General features: G+C 44.2%; 3 protein-coding genes across 7 annotated transcripts; 1 reads left to right on the top strand and 2 right to left on the bottom strand.

Annotated features, from left to right (window-relative positions):
- Positions 1 to 1078: 1078 nt before the first annotated feature.
- rbp7b (retinol binding protein 7b, cellular) lies at positions 1079 to 2375 on the bottom strand. The gene is made up of 4 exons (XM_008289078.1): positions 2000 to 2375; positions 1536 to 1714; positions 1350 to 1451; positions 1079 to 1201 (listed from the first exon to the last, which is right to left on the bottom strand). Exons 1-4 carry the CDS (start codon positions 2373 to 2375, stop codon positions 1148 to 1150), a joined length of 711 nt encoding a protein of 236 aa, XP_008287300.1. The 3' UTR covers positions 1079 to 1147.
- On the top strand, positions 1775 to 3433 carry LOC103362665 (uncharacterized). 5 transcript variants are annotated; one of them, XM_008289119.1, is made up of 7 exons: positions 1781 to 1860; positions 2419 to 2546; positions 2623 to 2685; positions 2786 to 2865; positions 2933 to 3063; positions 3137 to 3203; positions 3276 to 3433. In XM_008289119.1, the coding sequence occupies exons 2-7, from the start codon at positions 2517 to 2519 to the stop codon at positions 3394 to 3396; spliced, it is 492 nt and encodes a 163-aa protein (XP_008287341.1). In that variant the 5' UTR covers positions 1781 to 1860; positions 2419 to 2516; the 3' UTR covers positions 3397 to 3433. The 5 variants fall into 5 exon arrangements, with proteins under 5 accessions (XP_008287325.1, XP_008287317.1, XP_008287334.1 ...); XM_008289103.1 differs by having other exon boundaries at positions 1775 to 1860; positions 2933 to 3203; XM_008289095.1 differs by having other exon boundaries at positions 1775 to 1860; positions 2623 to 2865; positions 2933 to 3203.
- A 1238-nt stretch (positions 3434 to 4671) lies between these two features.
- Positions 4672 to 8937, bottom strand: h6pd (hexose-6-phosphate dehydrogenase (glucose 1-dehydrogenase)). The gene is made up of 4 exons (XM_008289130.1): positions 8296 to 8937; positions 8093 to 8210; positions 7731 to 8000; positions 4672 to 6742 (listed from the first exon to the last, which is right to left on the bottom strand). Exons 1-4 carry the CDS (start codon positions 8935 to 8937, stop codon positions 5397 to 5399), a joined length of 2376 nt encoding a protein of 791 aa, XP_008287352.1. The 3' UTR covers positions 4672 to 5396.
- Positions 8938 to 18156: the final 9219 nt, after the last annotated feature.

The following is an 18156-nucleotide window of genomic DNA, read 5'->3' as shown; positions in this document are numbered from 1 at the left end:
AGTCTCTTGCTTCTCACCACACCACCTTTATTGTGGAGGAGGTGTAGATGTGTCCCTTTGTTGAATCTGTAGTTTCCTTTTTAATAGTTTCCTTTGCGTTTCGTTTCCTTGGGACACCTGAATGTGACTCGTACAAGCACGCAGAACATCAACGAGGTTCCTCATCCATGTATTGGATCCCCTGGGCGCTGGGCTGAGGTCACCTGCACCTTTGACCTTCCACTGATGGACAGCAGGCTCACATTAAAGGGATATTTTTATTTCAAAGCTAAATCGACAAGAAATCATGAAGCAGATCTTGAAGCTCACTGTCTGTTCCTGTTCTAATAACTGTCAGCGCTGAGACAGTCACTCCATGTCAGTGTTTGGGTTTGTCTCACCTGAGTTTATTTCTTGTTTATTTATTTATTATTTTGTTTGTCAGCACCACCGTGTGGACTGGAAGAGGTACTGCAGCATTCACACACTACATATTACAACACATTAACTGGACCATAGTGGAGGTATTTTGAGGTGCAGTGATTTCTTCTTTCCAGTTGTTCCCATCAAACTCAAAAATATGAGAAAAGGGACAATATTTTATTCATCCATTCATTGACAATATGCCTGTTGTGTTGGGATCATCTATCATAAAGGATTGTTTTTTTTTCTCTTAAAGCTAAAACAAATATTTCATTACAATATTTTAAAAGTAGTTATTCCTCCAAACTTGTGTTGAATTGAACTGTATTTGAGAATTAAGTTTATTTTAATATACAGACACCATACATTTTGAGAACCTGTAGAGTATAGAGTAATGAAATTAGCTGGTTTGGAACTAAAAATGCATTTCTCCATTTTTTATATGTTTAATAACATGATTTCGTTAATGAAAAACACATATTTATGAATACTATATCTATATAATTTCAGATATTTGACTGATGTTTTACAGTTGAGGCTTTATTTCAAGTATTTAAGAAGATGACGGTGTTAGTTTATGGTGTGTAAGATGCCAGTTTTTCATTATTATTGTTGTTGTCTTTCTTTTTGATTTGCAGTGTTCTTGTACAGATGTTAATAAAACAAACAAAAGCAATCAGATTAGAAGCTCTTTATTATGTGGCTCTGCTCATTTCATGCAAACACTACAAATGCGTTTAAAAGGTCACAGAGTCCTTTTAAAAATCTGTTTGCAGACTTGATCCTCACAGGTGAGTTCCTGCAGAGAGAAAACAGCAGTTTGTGAAATATTCCTCTGGGAGCACCACTTTTTAACAACTTTGCACGAGTCCAGCAAATCAGATGAACATATCAAAGTCTTCTGAACACTAATCGGACCGTAACCAGAACAACATCTGCAGCCTCACCAGATGAAGCTCGTCTCCTTGGATCCAGTGTTTCCAGCCTCGGTTCCTCTTCTCTCCTCTCTGGACACACACCAGCTTGTCACCGTCCCAGTTGACCACAGTCTGGTAGAGAACAAAGATCTATTAAAACACGACAAACTAGACTTTAACAGCATCCAGCAGCCCTGAAGCTGTTTGGATCTTCACCTGGCAGCTCCGGTTGTCCATCCCCTTCGTCACCTCCTTGAACTCTTCTCCGATTTTGAACGAAAGCTCATAATTCCTGAACGTGGTGAACGTCTGGATGTTGAAACTGTCTCCGTCTTGCTTAATCACTTTCTGCGGCTTCAACATCGAAGCGACCTTGCGGGTTGCAAAATCAATGCCTGCATGTGAAAACGAGAAGAACATGAAGAAACTGAGCCGCCACGGGGAAGTGGCTTCACTCTGCTGCTGCTTTTATCCTCATCTGAGCAGAAAATACACCAACATTCAATTCTATTCAACAATGGATCCAGATTCTTACCTCTAAGTAAGTGTTTTTTCATGTATTTTACATAAATGATGCAGAGACAAGACATAAACCTCACCAGTGTTTCCTCATAGCATGACTCAGCAGTTCTCAAGTGTATTGATTTTAATAATGAGTTAAAAGAAGCAGCGACACTCACCAAGTGAAACCATGTACGCCTCAAAGTTGACATTACTGACGATGTCCCACGTCCCAGAGTAGTCGGCAGGCATCCTGGATGTTCGCTGAAGGCTCGGCAGCAGGAGGAATGGTTTGAGGTTATTGGGTGGGATTTTTATTGTGAGCCAATGTGGGGCAGAGGTGATGTTCTGCTCACCACAGCTGGTACACAGGAGAAGTTCTGGCGGGTGGAGCAGAACTCTGCACATAATACGAGGAAGCCAACTATCCTGTTCCTGACAGGTCGAAAGCAGGATGTGACCTTTTTTACAGTAATGCTTAACGCTGTTCTCCTTTGCTGAGGCCAAAAACACGACTTTGAACTTGTAATGATCAGAGTATAAGCAACACAACATGCAGCCTGCGGGGCAGTGAAACACAATCCTCCCTCCTGTTCAGGGCTTCTGGCTGTTCAGATCACATGCAGCCATCAGGGTCGGTGGAGCAGCCTCCATGTTCCTGTACATGCTCGTCTTCATGGCCTATCACAGCAGCAGATGGATTCCCAGGAACCAGAGGTTAAAATTGTGAGTGCTGCCACGGATCCCAGAGGTGTTGGTGTTTTACAAGCTGCTGCTGATGTTTTATTCATTTCCCATTCAGTCAGATAGTGAATGCAGTGTTCACGGCCGCCGTCCTGGTCCCTCAGCTCTACGTCATGGGAAGGTAACTGGGACACAGGCGGTGGCACCGGGCCATGCAGATCACGGGTCGATGGAGCAAAGGCGGAACGTTGCGCTAACAATGGTGTCTTTCCTGATTCAAGGCCCAAATCCTCCAGATACTGCCGGCAGCCTCTTCTGAACAACCTGTCCGCCTCCATTGCTTTGAGTTTCATAGCTTCAGGTGAGTCAGACTAGATTCAGAAACACATGTACTAGTCTGGGATTCATGTTGATACCTCTTGTTCTAGGGTTCTCAGTGATATTCACCCTGATGGACCCGGTTCCTCAGAGCGTGTGGGCTGCCTATCATGTGTTCGGTCTGCTGTCATGTGGACACGGGCTGTGTACCGCCATCCTGACTCTGACAGCAGCCGCATGTGTAAGAAAAACAATCATAGTGTGTTTTACTATAAAACAAAACCCATCTCAGTGGTTTGTTTGTGTGTCCACAGGCCCAAACCACCCCAGAGCTGTACCACACGTCCCTGATTCTAACAGCGGCCTCGACTCTGAGTACAGGTGAAGAACATCTCTGTCTCTCTATCACATATTTAACCGTTCATACAGAAACACCTGCTCGTGTCTGTTCAGGTTTTTTCCTGGTGAGAGGAGGACTGTGGTTGACGACGAGGCGCCCAGTAACGGACCAAAGCCGAGACTAAAACGGTCCAGCTGTCCGACATCTGAAACGGCACATATAAAGAATTCATGAGGTTTTCCTGCCGCCGGTAACTTTAAACCACGAGGAGGAAAGAAAAAACAAAAGGAGGCGAGTGACTTAATCCACCTTGTGTTTTAATCCTCACATCAGAAAAGCAGATGTCTCGATTGTTTAAAGGCTTTTGCTTTTTATTCGTCGATGGGTTCTGGTTGCATTTGTGGTAAATATGTGGTTTGAACATCCAAAGTAGAGCTACACACATTAATATGTCAAATCTGCATACAGTACTGCATGTGTCCTGCTGGGAAATTAAAGCTGCAATGAACAGATTCAAGCGGGAAAATTAAAAAAGAGAGAAAGAAAGAAATGCTTTACTGGTTTATAAAGCAAAGATGTTAAAAAAAAAAATCCAGATGTTGAACCAAAATACAAGTAACCTCCACCATCTGAATGCCTACAGTCGTCCTCAGAGTTATTCATCCCCTTCCATTAAAGAAAAGGCAAATTTCCCCTTCAATTACCTGGAACTTGAAAAAGTTATTATTAATTAAAATTTTGTTAATTTTTATTTTGTGCATTTCTTTTTCATTTTTGTTTTGTGTTTTAATATAATAATTTTCACACAACAAAACGGTCCCCGGTCTCTTAGAGCTTTTTGCTGATGTGGCCTCATTCCTGTTCCCTTTTTTTTTTTTTTTTGTTTTTTTTGAGTGTTTTTGTGCTGACTGGCTTTTCGTGATTGGCTTCATGGTTTTTTCTACTTTTTTTTTTTTTGTTCGTTTTGTCATTTTTGGTTTTTTTCTTTTTTTTTTTTTTTTTTGTTGGGCGGGTATTCACACGTCTGGTGATGATTTTCTTGTTTTTTTTTTTTTATTATACCTTTTGTCAATTTCAGTTTTTTTTTTTTGTAGCTGTTTTTTCCCTTTTTTTATGGGAGGTTATTGTTTGTCCGGAGTCCGCCTGTGTCTGTTCGTGTGTTTCTTACCTGTTACTTTTGAATCTTGCACTAAAAGTGTGTGTTCACTGTTTACACATGTGTGGTTTCTTTTGAATGTTTTCTTTTTTTGTGCTTTGCGTCTGCAGGTCTTTGTTATTGTCCGTCGGTACACTTTGTGGCGTTTTTTGTCGGCTTGTATTGGTCTCTTTTTCTTCGTGCTTGCGTCTTTTGTGAGGCTCTGGTGATGACTCGTGTCACCTTTGGAGTAGCATCCAGTTTACATTTAGTGTGTAAACTATAAGCTTGAATCTTGTTGGACTCATAAAAAGCACCGTTAGATCATTTGCACTGCTTGTATTAAGGACAGGAATGTACTTTTTATTCATGACCTCGTTATAAATGACTTTATTTATTTTATTGATGAATAAACGAGATTTTTTGTGGGATGACCTCCTTTTCTAGTCTTTCTTTTATCCAGCTCATGTCCGGAGGCTTGTTGAGGCTCAATGATAGAAAATATACAATCAAGAAATGCAGATTACACAGTAAGCTGCTCGTCTGAAGATTCACCTGAGATCTGATCGTATTCACACAAACACACTTCTAGGAAAAAAGAAAATCAATCTCTGTGTTGAAGTGAGTCTCAGCATCAGATTTGTCGTATATTCTGCTGTAAACTGCAGACGTGTACACTTCATACAGTCGTCTATATTACCACTCAGCTCATTGGACTCATTACAAAAGGTCTGCATCTGCATTTCTCACACACACCCTAAAAAAAGTTAAATTAGGCTCAATCTTTTAGATAAAAAAAGACCATATCAGCAGTGTTTTCCACTTATTAACTACAAATCGCAGATACTCAGCATCCTCGCCGTATTTTTTTTTTGTTCACCATCTTTTCATAATCTTCTGTTGAGCAGCTCCTTCAGTCTGAACTCAGATGATCTGCTGGTAGAGAACGAATCAGAAGCCGTATGACAGCATGTTCAGTACATGTGTGTTTGTAGTTAACGAGCTAAAGCGTGTAAAATCACAGATCCTTCATGTGCCGGCTCGTACATCCAGCACCGACTACAGCAGCTCCACAGACGTTGGTGTGGTTTGTTGATCCCTAACCTAAGAGTGCATCGTAGTCTATGTACCAGACGAGTGTTCCCTGATCCGGCTTCACGGCCAGGACGGGGTATTTGTCTGAGTTGTCCTTCACTCGGCTCAGCTGTTGGATCAGCTCGTGCTTCCCTTTGCCCATCACCAACAGCGCCACCCTGTGAGCCCGGTTGATGGCGCTGAAGGTGAGGCTCATGCGCTGGTGAGGCTTGACGGGGCTCTCGGTGAGGGTCACCAGACTCTCCCCGTGCTCGCTTGCTTTGCTTCCAGGGAACAGAGAGGCAGTGTGGCCGTCGTAGCCGACGCCCAGCAGAACAAAGTGGAAGCTGGAGCCGTTGACCCATTTGCTGAGCTCCTTCTCGTACTGCAGCGCCCCCCGGTCCTCCTCCACGCACAGGCGCTGGTTGAGCTGCACCGGCATGGGGTGGATGTTGTAGTAGGGGATCCTGACGTGCTGCAGGAGGTGGTCGTACACGCTGCGGAAGTTGGACTCGGGTTCGGTGAGCGGCACGCAGCGCTCGTCCACCATCCACACGTGGGTGTTCCTCCAGGGGAAGGAGAAGTGGTGCAGGACCAGCCGGTGGAACAGAGCCAGAGGAGTGGAGCCGCCGGAGAGGGCCAGATGGAAAACACCGGCCTCCCGCACCGCCGCCTCCGCCGCCTCCTGCAAGTCCTCAGCCAGCCTCTCCACGAGCCCCTCGGCCCAGGCAGACACCATGTCCGCGCTGCGAAACTTGCCCTGCATCACCTGGAAGTTGTTTGCTGCTGCGCCCCCCATCTGCTCGGGGCTGATGATCAGCACCTCGCTGCTGTAGCTGATGTCGTTCCCCTTCAGACGGACGTCCAGCAGGGCTCCGTTGTCGGCGCCGCCGGGGTAGATGCGAGGAAAAGAGCTGGCTAAGCTGCTGAGCAGCGGCGTCCACAAGCTCCAGGAGGCCAGCAGGTTCTCACTGCTGATGAAGCTATTCTTACGTCCAGCAAAGATGTGAGAGATGAGCTCTGCGTACGCCTCCCTCTGCTCGGTGGGAGTCTGAACATAGTAGTCTGAAATGGACAAACCGAGAACGCTGACGTCTTTGTGCTCCGTCACTTCCTTCCAGTCGCCGTCGATCAGAGCCGGCTTGAACAGGTTCTTGCTGACGAGGATCGCTGGATACTGAAGGTCCCCGTGGCCGAAGTAGAAGACGATCTGTTTGGGTTTGCAGTGAACGCTGTTGTGTTTCTGAAGACAAAACATGTCGTTCTTAAACAGGATGCGGGCGTATCCCACCCGCTCATCCAGCATCTTCCCTGAGATCAGAAGAATCGGGACGCCTTCGTACTGCGTCTCGTCGATGTGCGCCAACACAGCTGGAACAGAAACATGATCACATATCAGCATCACAGTTTTAAGGATTTATCTTTCAACCCTCTGTGCCCCGAAAAGCATTTCTTCTTTTAGAAAGTCACCATAATTACACCTTTAATTAGAGCCAGACGCTGTATGAACAGAAAACGTTGTTGCATTTCAAATTTTATGACAAAATCTGAGCTTAAAATTATAATATTTCATCAAAATCTGTTTATTCTAAAAAAATTGTCAAAACTAAATAATTTGTGGAAACCAGATTTAGTAAAAAACAAACAAAAAATGTCATTAGTGGCTTTAAACATGACAAAAATGAATAATCAGACTGTACAACATCAGCATCACCGGCTGATGTGAACCAAACGGACAAAATTAAACAAAAACAAAACTATCTGGTTTATTTTTCAGTGTAAATATTGTTTTTTTTTTATTATTCAATAGTATATTTTTGTCATCTTGTGTACAAACTTATTTTATTACTTAATTGCTGTTATTTCCTTCTACTTTCTTTCTATATTTTTGGATGCTGCTGCTGTGGCGGGTAAATTTCCCCCAATGGGTTTAATAAAATTATTCTATTCTATTCTAAATTAGCGACTTTCTGGCTGAAATGAGCTGAACTGACAGGAAACAGGTACGGAAACGGATTAAACATGTCAGAAAAACATTAACATTACATGAAGTCACCATTTATTTCAGTGCTGGTAAAACCTCGGGCAGAAATGTTGTACATGTTTATTTCATATTTTAATTTCTTTACAAAACAAGCAAATAATTCTCTTTTTTTGAATGATTTCTGGCATTCTAACTGTGTCATGCTGCACCATAAACATGTTTAATTCTCTCTACTTCTAGCCGTGGTTGTGCAGGACTTCATGTTGTAGTTTAAATGAGCCCACAGTGAGTAAAAATGTGAAAATATTCCCTGAACCTAGCGGGGCTCAGAGGGTTAACAGCAGCAAACAACATCGACAATCCGTCACGACTGACCTGCAAACGTCGGCGTGAGGCTGATGTGGTCTTTCGTCTTGTTGAGCTCCTGCTGGACCTCCGATTTGTACGCCTGGTACTGTCCGATCACAGCCTGATTCTTTCCTAGAGGCAGCAGGGAGCTGAAGATCTGCAGCTTGTTCTGGAGAACCTCCTCGGTGCTGCTCACATTCTTTGGGAGCTTGGCGGTCAGCAGCGTCATGACCTCCGTCAGGTGGTTCTGCAGCACGTCTCGGATCACCCCGTACTGGTCGTAGAAGGGAATCCGGCCTTAACGAGAGAGGACACGTGATTAGAAATCTCTGCCATCTTTATATCTCAAAGGAGTTAATTCCAGCAGGGTTGATGAAGCCTTTAATCACCTTTCACATCCAGAGTCTCCTTCACTACGATCTCGATCCTCTCGATGGAGTGCTTGTTCCAGATGGGATCAAGAAACTGTCTGTTCTCTATCCTGAATGGAAGAATCTTGGACACCACCTTTCCCACAAAAGAAAAACAAACAGACCATTAAAACTGAATCTTTCCGTTGGTGAAACATCTGCAGCATGTGGGATCTTCTTACCTGTTTGCCCAGGTAGTGGTCGATCCTGTACATCTCTTCATCCTTCAGCGAGCTCCCGAGCTGAGACGCCAACACCTGAGCGCTCCTGAAGTCGTGGCCAAACGGCTTCTCCAGCACCACCCTCAGCCAGGCCCCGCTGCTCGGCCTGCAGCTGCCGTTGATCTTCTCGGCGATGTCTGCATACGCGAACGCCGGCACCGACAGATAGAAGAGCCTCCCCGCCTCCGTCATGCCCTCCTCCTGGAGCTGCTGCTCGATGTGCTTGGCCAGCGCCTGGTAGTCCTCCAAGGTCTTCAGCTGCCGGTACTGCGAGAGCCGCAGGAACTGCTCCTTCAGCAGAGCACAGCGCTCCGGGGACACGTCCTGGGAGCAGGACACCGCCTTCAGAGCCTCGAACAGCACCGGCGTGGCCTTGTCAGCCGGCGACAGGCCTCCGCCGTGGAAGGAGAAGCTGTTTCCACTGCTGACCTGGTTGACGTAGAGCTGGAAGAAGCCCTGCCACAGGTACTTCTTTGCCAGGTCGCCCGTGGCTCCCACGATGATGACAGAAACATGACCGGGTCTCTGCGCCTCCTCCGCCTCCTCGCTGTGCCCTCTGTGGGCACAAAGAGTGACCAGGAGCAGGAGCACAGCCACAAACATCCTCGGGTCCGAACCGTCCAAAGTCCTGCATGAACAACGAGAGACGAGCAGCCGATTTAACCAAAATATCAAGCATGAGAAATAACAGTTTGTCAGTCATTAAAGGGGCGAGTCTGTCCTTTATAGGTAGTTTAATGTTTAAAAAAGTCCCAAAAAAGCCCAAAGATCTAAAGTTGATTACTAAAATGGCAGTTCTGACTCCATTTCCTAAAATATTCAGGGCCTCAAACTGCACAAATGTACGACGTCTGATGCTTTTAAAAAGGTTTACACATCACCTGGCTACAGCGAAGTCTCAGCTTTTCTCTCAACAACAAAACCAGAAAGAACAACAGAAGAAGAAATAGGTTCAGCCACATCGAGTGTCGTCACTCTGCTTGTATTTCTAAATGCAGACTTGTCACAGAAGACACGGAAAATCCTCAGTTAAGAGGCTACGACCTGCAAAATTGACATTTGTGCTGGATGAATAAATAGTTATTTATTCATCATAAGACTTCTTCACTCTCTCTAACTAATAAAGGATTCAGCTCATCTTTCCAGCTCTCAGTGTTTGATAAAAGCAAACGTTCGTCTCCGGTGAGCCCCGTTCACAACACAACAACATCCACATGCAAACTATTTGTCTGAAATCCAGGTTTTGATTTGACCAACAAGTTAAATCACAAGAGTTAGAACAACAAACTTAAATGTGAACACTTACGAGACAGTCCAGAGAGCTCGTCTAAACCCTATGAATGAAAGCCGACGTTGACCTCAAACACGAACCCGTAGATGAAACAGATAAAACTCAGCGACGTCTCCGTCCCGGCTTTTTTAAAGTCCTCTGAGAGTCAGCGGTGCCGTCATGAGCGAGCTGATTACTGGATACCGGCGGTTCAGGGGTGTGGACTTCGTACTTTGCTCCGGGGGCATCGAGCTTCCAGGACAAGAGTTGTGCTGTTGATGGTATTCTGGGAAATTATGACCAATTTACTGATGACTTTGTGGGGAACAAAAATCCTTTATTGAGCAAGACAGTGAAGGCTGAAGTCAAAAATCAATATCCTTTTTGATCTGACATAACGTTTTAGTGTTATTGTGGAAAAACATTCAAGGCGACTGATGTGAGAACCTTGAATTAATGAAGTATCTCAAATTATTCATTGTATTGGAAGTGGCTAAAGGGATTTAAAAGCTGTTATGGACAAAAGAGAAGCCTTAATTAGAGGAATGTTTACTCTTTTTGAAGAGTTCTTCTTGTCTTTTAGGTATCTGAACAACATTAGTCTCCAAAATTTGCAGCTGTCTGTGCACACAAACCATAAAACCGCATGTTGAAATGCTAATGGCTGCTGTAGGAAATGATTCTTCGGTTCTTTAGTTACGGAGCAGAAACGGGAACATTTAGTGAAAAGTTACGCATGTCAAGAAGAAAAGCACTGAAGGTCAGTCAGATAACTAGGGCAAAATACAGATAGTGTTTAAGTTCTCACTTTGTTTTAAACGACAGAAATCGGATCCAAACTCTCAAAAGAATTAATAACGAGTGAATGGATTGAAGTTAAAAAGAGAACATCTATGCTGATTAATGTCCAAAAGATTTCTAATAAGAAGAATAAAACGTGCTCCTCTCGCCTCAGACATCTGAAATAATTCATGTCTGAGTGTAATTCAAACAAAACTTTATTGTCACATGAAGAACTGACTGTAAACATACGTTTGTGTTGGTAGACATGGAGCTGCACTTTTATCTACACTAGAGAGTTACAGGCCCATAAACTTAATTAATGACAGAGTCCATTTTATTTCCCCTCTCTGGTGGGAGTCTGAACGTTGCACACGGTGAGCAGAACACCCACACGCTGGCTTTATGACCGAGTGCAACATCTGGAACGCCTGCAGTCCTCGATCCTGTTTGCACAGCGGCAACGCAAACAGCAAAGGCCGCCTCGCTGCAGCTCAGTCCTCGTCCTGAATCACTCTGTTAAGGATTACTGCAGTCGTTACCACATATTAAAACTGACCAACATCCTGAATCACAGGCATGAGAGGTGGAAAACCTGAACACAGAAGACTCTATCATCACCAACCTTCAGCCCCGACCGCTTCGTTCCTGCTCAGTCACAAGCTGCCTTCCTATCAGCATTGAAAATCTCGCATCATACCACATGTTTGGTCCAAATCAACTCATCAATCCATAAATTATCCCAAACAACAAGGCCTTTTCTCTTCTCCTGGGTGCATTACATGTCGCTCTTAAGTAATCGTTCAGCGTGTGAACCTTCATGTGTGGACTGGGGGGAGAGTCTTCTTGAGATCAAGTGATGATTCCAGGTACCGTGCAAGTTCACATTAACTAGAGAACATCGGCCACATCTACACACAAGGAGGACTTGTCTCATGACTGGAGGATAGTAGAGCAGCGTCGTGTGGTGTTTTTGTGGCCACATTTATCACCACGAAATGTTTCCACAAAACTCCATGAGCACTAAAAGTGTTCACTCATGACTACGTGAAACTGTTGAGCCCAGTCAGCTGTTCCATTGTGACCAATAAGCATGTCATGGCTTCAGTTCAAAACGCCAGAAATACCTCATTTATGGGACTGAACTGGACGTTATAGTCCGATAAGTTTCAAACACAGTCGATAATCCAACACTAAATGTAAAACCTTCTTCTATGTCGGATTGTCCAGACGGAGGTCCAGATACGAGGAGGGCTTGATGCTGGAAGGCTCATTAGTTGTTCATTATTGTTCATAGTTGTTATAATAACTAGTAGGGCTGGTCCCAGTAGAACTTTCTGCTCTCTGGATATTCAGGCCCAATTAATGATGAATATCAGAACATTCGTTGTGGTCGGGGGACACTTCCACCCCGGGGCAGCGCTCTGACGGGGTGGAAGTGTCCAGAACACACAGGCAGTACTTGGCTGCTGATGCTAGTTTAGTTAGCGCTCACACTTCTGTTTCCACCATCGGTGGCGGCGGGGGAGTGGCAGATACGCTCCACCGTTACCATCCATGTTTACTTCCATAAACACTGAGCACGCTCGCTGCGTGTGACGTCGTCGTGTCCTCTTCTGCGCACTTTTCTGACCTTTAAGTCATTTGATCTCTCTGAAATGTTCTGATGATTAAATGGGTTTTACAAATATGAACCGCTAATTATCTCAAGAACAACCGCACACCAACAGCTCACTGCATATAAATCAATCTGTTCTCGGCTGCTGCTGCTGAAGTCTCGTGCAAAAGAACATTTGTGCCTCAGATCACTAGAAGCAAACAGATTCATTCAACCAAACAAAGAGCCCAACTATACTGCATTTTTTTGGGGCCAGGGTCAATTTTAGGGAGTAATTAAACCCGACAGTAAATAAATAGTTCAAGACCCACAACAAGCGTAATCATGGGGAAGACTGCTGACTTAGAAGTTGATCATCGACACCCCCCACGAGGACGGCAGGCCACAGGAGGTCACTGCTGCTGGCTGGAAGGGAAAAGTAAAGCAGGAAAATGTGTACAAGCAGCAGGGATGACCGCAGCCTTCAGAGGACTGCCAAGAAAAGTCGATTTAAGAACTTGCGAGAGCTTTAAAAAGAGCTGACTGAGGCTGGAGTCAGAGCATCAGGAGCCGCCACAGACAGACGTCCAAAGAAAGGAAGCTACAAGCGTCACATTGCTGATATCAAGCTGATCCTGAACCAGAGACAACATCAGAAGCACCTGATCTGGGCTAAGTAGGAAAAAACTGGGCTGCTGCTCAGTGGTCCAAAACCACCTTTTGAGATAAAGGAAATTTTGCATTTTGTTATTAAAATCAAGGTCCTAGAGTTTGAAGGTAGAGTGGAGAAGCAAAGAATCCAAGTTTATGTAATGGTTTGGGTTTACACGTCACCTGCTGGTGTTGGTCCATGCGGTTTTATCAAGTCCAAAGTTGGAGCCAAGTCTGGAGAACTTCATGCTTCAATGTGCTGACGAGCTTTATGGAGACTTCCTGTCTCCAGCAAAGCTTAGCGCCTGTCCACAGAACCAGAACTACCAACTGGTTTGCTGTCCAGGACATTACTGTGCGTGACTGGCCAGTCCCAACAAGTACTGAGTGTATAAATTAACACATTTTACTAAGTTGGATACTTCCATGAAGTGCATCCTTTTTTAAAAAATTGATCTCAGGAAATACTAAAATATTTTAAGATGCTAGATTTCTGATTTTCCCGAGCTACATGCCACAATCATCAAAATTACAACAAAGAAAGGCTCAACATGTTCCACTTCATATGCAATGAGTTCAGAATATATGTCAGTTGGATTTTTCCAATTAAATTATGAAAAAAAAAAAAACTTTTCCCACGATTTTGATTTCTTTTTACATGCACTTGTATATGCAGTATGCAATGTTCTACTAACTGGTTTTGCCATGAATAAAATCAAGTCAGGAGCTTTATCTTCATATCAAACGTCAGAATGAGACTGAAAGGTGAAGTCAGTGCCTCTGGCTGTGGCGTGGTGGACCAGATGGCCTGGTCCTGAAACTGCTGACCTCTTGGGATTCTCACAACAGAATGGAGTGAAGCACAGAAAGCATCCAATGAGAAGCAGTTGTGTGGACTGAAACACCTTGTTCACGGCAGAGGTCAGAGGAGAATGGCCGGGCCGATCGGAGCTGACAGAAAAGCTTCGGTAGGTCAGATAATCACTCTTTACTAGCGCGGCGTGGACAAAAGGTGGAGCCACATCAGGCACCGCTGCTGTCGGCCAAGAACAGAAATCTGAGGCTACAACTGGAACAGATTCACCAAAACTGGACGGCTGGAGATGTAAAAACGTAGCCTGGTGTGATAAATCCCCATCTTGCTGAGGTTGAGGCTCAACGTTTCTCATCAACAGCATCATGGTTTGTGTCTCCTGGTTGTGTAATGCTGTGGTGAAGCTTCCTCAGCACACTTTGGAGCCCCTCAACAATCAGAAATATCACAACTTACACAGGATTGATGCTATCTGTGTGCATCACATTAAGGCCACTTCCAGCATGCTAATGTCACAAAGCAAAAGTCAAAAGTCTTCCAAAACTGGTTTTATGACCACGACCATTGATTCAGTAGATCTGAACGGCGTCTCCAGCCATCAGATCTCAACCCAAAAGCAACTCTGCAAAAACGATGTGACCCAATAAAATCTTAAAGGCCCCACGTTGAGCCCCTTTTCATTAACTGCAAATTTAGTTTCACATTCATTTCACAGTGTTTTATAAGCTCTGGTTTTAAACAGGCTGTTTTCAAGCCGTTGACCTGCTGCTGTTTACGCCTCCTTCAGGAAGAAGACTCTCCTCATCTGTGATTGACAGCACAGAGCAAAACAGCTGATACAGGCCAACTTCACTGTGTGGGAACAAGACTTTCTATAACGTCTAACTTCCTTTTTTTATGGCCGAATTGACAGCAGAGCCGCTGTTCTTGACTTGTGTAAGATGGGTTTGTAGGACAGCGCTGCAGCTCATAACAGTAGTTTAGCAGCTTTAGGAGGCTGTGAAGTGACGGCTGGTTAACATGAAGTCCGAATGAGCTGCATTTCAGTCGGCAGAAACTGAAAAATACGTAAATTAAATGGTCTCCACTCTCCCTCAATGTCCCCCAACTTTACCTTTCTCTCAAAGCTCTGATCTAAGCTAATAGCCAAAGCTAATGCTAACATTAGATGCACTGGGCCCACACTATGCCAGCACCAGTGATGCTGCTATTGTTGGAGTAACATGTCCGTCCATCCATCTATTATCTATACACCGCTTAATCCTCTGTAGGGGGGCTGGAGTCTATCCCAGCTGACTCAGGGTGAAGGCAGGTTCACCTGGACAGGTAACCAGCCTATCACAGGGCTACATATAACAAGCAAACAAGCACCCGGTGGGAACCCAAACAGCGAGGACATATCAACTCTAGCTGTTCATCACCGTGCCGTCCTGTAACATCGCTATCAATACTGAAAGTAATCCTCTGGGGCTTCAGTTCCTCAGATGCTGGGCGTGCATGAGGACTCTCGTGTTGACTCATGCGGCCAACAGCAGCACATGTGACGGCCTTTGCTGAGACATTCGCAGAAGTAGCTCCACACAGCAGAGTGAGAAGCAGCTGTTCATTCTGAGTGGCTCCTGTGGAAGCAGCAGCAGCAGTGAGGAGCAGGATTAGGCAGTTTGGCGACTGTTGGTTAGTCAGCTGGGACGTAGCAGCTGAGTTAAATTCTTACTGGCTTGTAAAGTTAAGTTAGTTGTAGAGGGGCTGGAGTAATGACTGAGGGAAATATTTCTATATCTAAACAGCTATTACTTTAAACAGCCAAGTTTATAGAAAAGTAGAAAACACAATAAAGATGGTTTTAATCATATGGGTTAGAGTTGGTCCACATAAATACTCCAAAGAAGATCACCTGGCTATCATGTAAAGACTTGTTTCTGACTAAATAAGGATATTAGCCATAGCAGACACATATAACGCACCTGAAGTCCTATTAACCCAGCGCTGATAGGTGAAGTTCATCCACTGAAACTCCAAATTATAGTGAATATAACTAAGGTAGAGAAGTGAAAGCAGTATGACTTGACTGTTGTGCAGCAGCAGCCAGTCAGCGGTGCAGCTGCTCATTAAAACCACAGCAGGCGCCACACACTGACCTCAACGTGTCAACAGGAACTCAGGCTTAGTTTGTTGCTTCAAGCTGTTTGTAGGAGTCTTCTGACAGTTTGATTTGTTTCCTAAAGTCTAAATATTTTTCATAGTTCAGTTTTTTTTCCTACTAGGCCTGTAGCAGTGATATTATTGTGCATATGGATGTTTTACAGACGTAACTATCAAAATATGGCAACAGGTGCTTGAGGTAGGTAGAGAGAAAACATTAAAACACATTTTTTGTACCATGAGTTGCTGTAGTTAGAAGAATTATAATCACACGTGGATTTTAAACCTTAAAATCATTAATAAATTCTGGACGTGTCTTTCCTGTATGAGCATTTCTGATAACATTTCTAATAAAAAAAAAAAAATCCGCTCAGATGTGTAAATTCTTGTATATATTTGTTATCTTATTTTACTTTTTTATTATCATTTATTTTATTTTCCTATTTCTTCCTTATTTTTTCGAAACCAAAGTCCTTGTATGTTGTGTAACAGCAACAGCAGAATGTATATTTATTTTGTGCTATATTTTCATTTTACTTTCAGATTAATACTTAATATTTGATTATATATTTTCACTTCCTACTTCTTTTGACTTGCAGCATCTGCAACTGAAAGCAGTTTCCCTATAGGGGATCAATAAAGTATTTCTGATTCTGATTATGTCACAAACTACGGATGGCTACTTGGACCTTTTTACTTTTATTCCTCTCAAATAAACAGCAGCGTCTCTACACAGGGGTTACTTCGGGTCACCCAGATCTTAATTTTACCAATATTAGTCCACACACGTCCAATAAATAGCAATTAGTCATCTTAAATCTCACACTGGCAAAGGTTTTAACTAGCCTATAATCACTGAATCTTTAAGTTTTGGCTCCATCTCTCCATCACATGGACCATATCTCTGGAGGCCTGGTGAAGCTTTTATTTTGTCACAGGAAGTGTAAAAGTTTCACACACACACATTAAGCTGTGTGTGAGCCAGATGAACACACTCAGCTTTAACTCCACATCCGGCTGCTCATATGTTGAGCTCGACTCAAACACAAAAACAAACTCAGAGGATTATTTCTGTTAAGCGACATGAAACATAGACGCCTTCACTCATTGAGTTTGGAGCCATGCTTTTATGTTGAAGGCTGAGTGGCCGAATCAACGGAAGTGACGTGTTCCGTAAGTGCCGGTAACTTGTCGTTTGGCGGCTGGTGATGTTGAAGTACCGAATAAAGTTCTGCGGTAGTGGTACCGGTTCCACAGAGAAGCCTAGAATTAATTCCTTAAAAGTTTCTCGGTCGGAAACTTTGTTAAACCAACAAACAGGAAACTCCAGACTGACAGCAGAGTTAGCTAACGACCGGTAAAGCCCGGTACCGTTAGCGGAGGTAACTTTTAACGTCTTTTGACCCCGGAACACAGCAGCCAGCTGACCCACGGCCCGGTTATCCTCCGGTCGTTTGCTCCTGAACCGTGACCGATGAGCCCCCCTCGCTCCGCCGCTCCACCTGCTAGCTGTCCGCCCTCCTCCGGCCGCCGACACGCGGGGCTCAGCCCACACACACCGCCCCCCCACTACACCTGTAAACACAGCACCAGAACCGGCTCGAACCGTCAACTTACACACGTAACAGACACGCGACAGCCCCGAAGAGAAGCGGTGCGGATACGAACCTGCCCGGTGGAGCCGCAGGACGCTTCCTGTACCAGTCACGTGACCCCGCGTGTCGTGGTGCGTGTTTTTTCAGCAGCTCAGCTCCGTGACACTGACACGGTTCACACACGCAACAGTGGTTGGATGGCGTGTACAGGGGTATTTAGAAACGCTAGAAGAGCCGGTGCCGTGATGAGGGCTCAGCACCGGGTCGTAGCAGCTGGGATGTGGAGCTCCTTCACATCCATCACTGACAGGCAGGTGTTGAAGTCCAGACTGGTTCAGGGTCAGAACCACTGCCACTTACATCATCTAAAAAAATAAAAATGTTCTCTACTAATTAAATGACTTATTTAAACAACTATTAGGAACCATTCTTCATCTTTATCATATTATATTATTATGTAAAACATCTTACATTCACCTTAAAGCAGGAATGTAAGAGAAAAAAATAATATTATATAAACACAGTTTAAACCAGAAGTTTACATCCACTGTATAACAACACATAAAACCCTTTTTTCTCACTATCTGATAATAAATCAGACTAAGCTTTTCCTGTTTCAGCTCAGTCAGGATCACCAACATTATTTGTATTTGCTAAACGCCAGAATAATGAGAGAGAGAAGTTTTTCTGACTTTCTTCAGAGTCAGAAGTTTCCATCCATCTCCTCAGTATCTGCTAGCGTTGCCTTTAAACTCTATGACTTGGGTCAAACGTTCTGGGTTTCCTTCCACAAGCTTCTCACTGTAGTCTGATGAGTTCTGGTCCATTCCTCCTGACAGAACTGGTGGAACTGGGTCAGGTTTGTTGGTCTCCTTGCTCCACTAATGTTCTCCAGGATGGAGATCAGGGCTTTGTGATGGCCACTCCACAACACTGATTCTGTTGTCCTGAAGCCTCTCTGTAGCTAATCTGG

The sequence above is a fragment of the Stegastes partitus genome, unplaced genomic scaffold (assembly GCF_000690725.1).
Source record: "Stegastes partitus isolate 25-593 unplaced genomic scaffold, Stegastes_partitus-1.0.2 Scaffold14, whole genome shotgun sequence".
Classification (NCBI taxonomy): Eukaryota; Metazoa; Chordata; class Actinopteri; family Pomacentridae; genus Stegastes; species Stegastes partitus.
The sequence above is the reverse complement of the archived record's forward strand: the minus strand, read 5'-3'. Positions and strand labels throughout refer to the sequence as shown.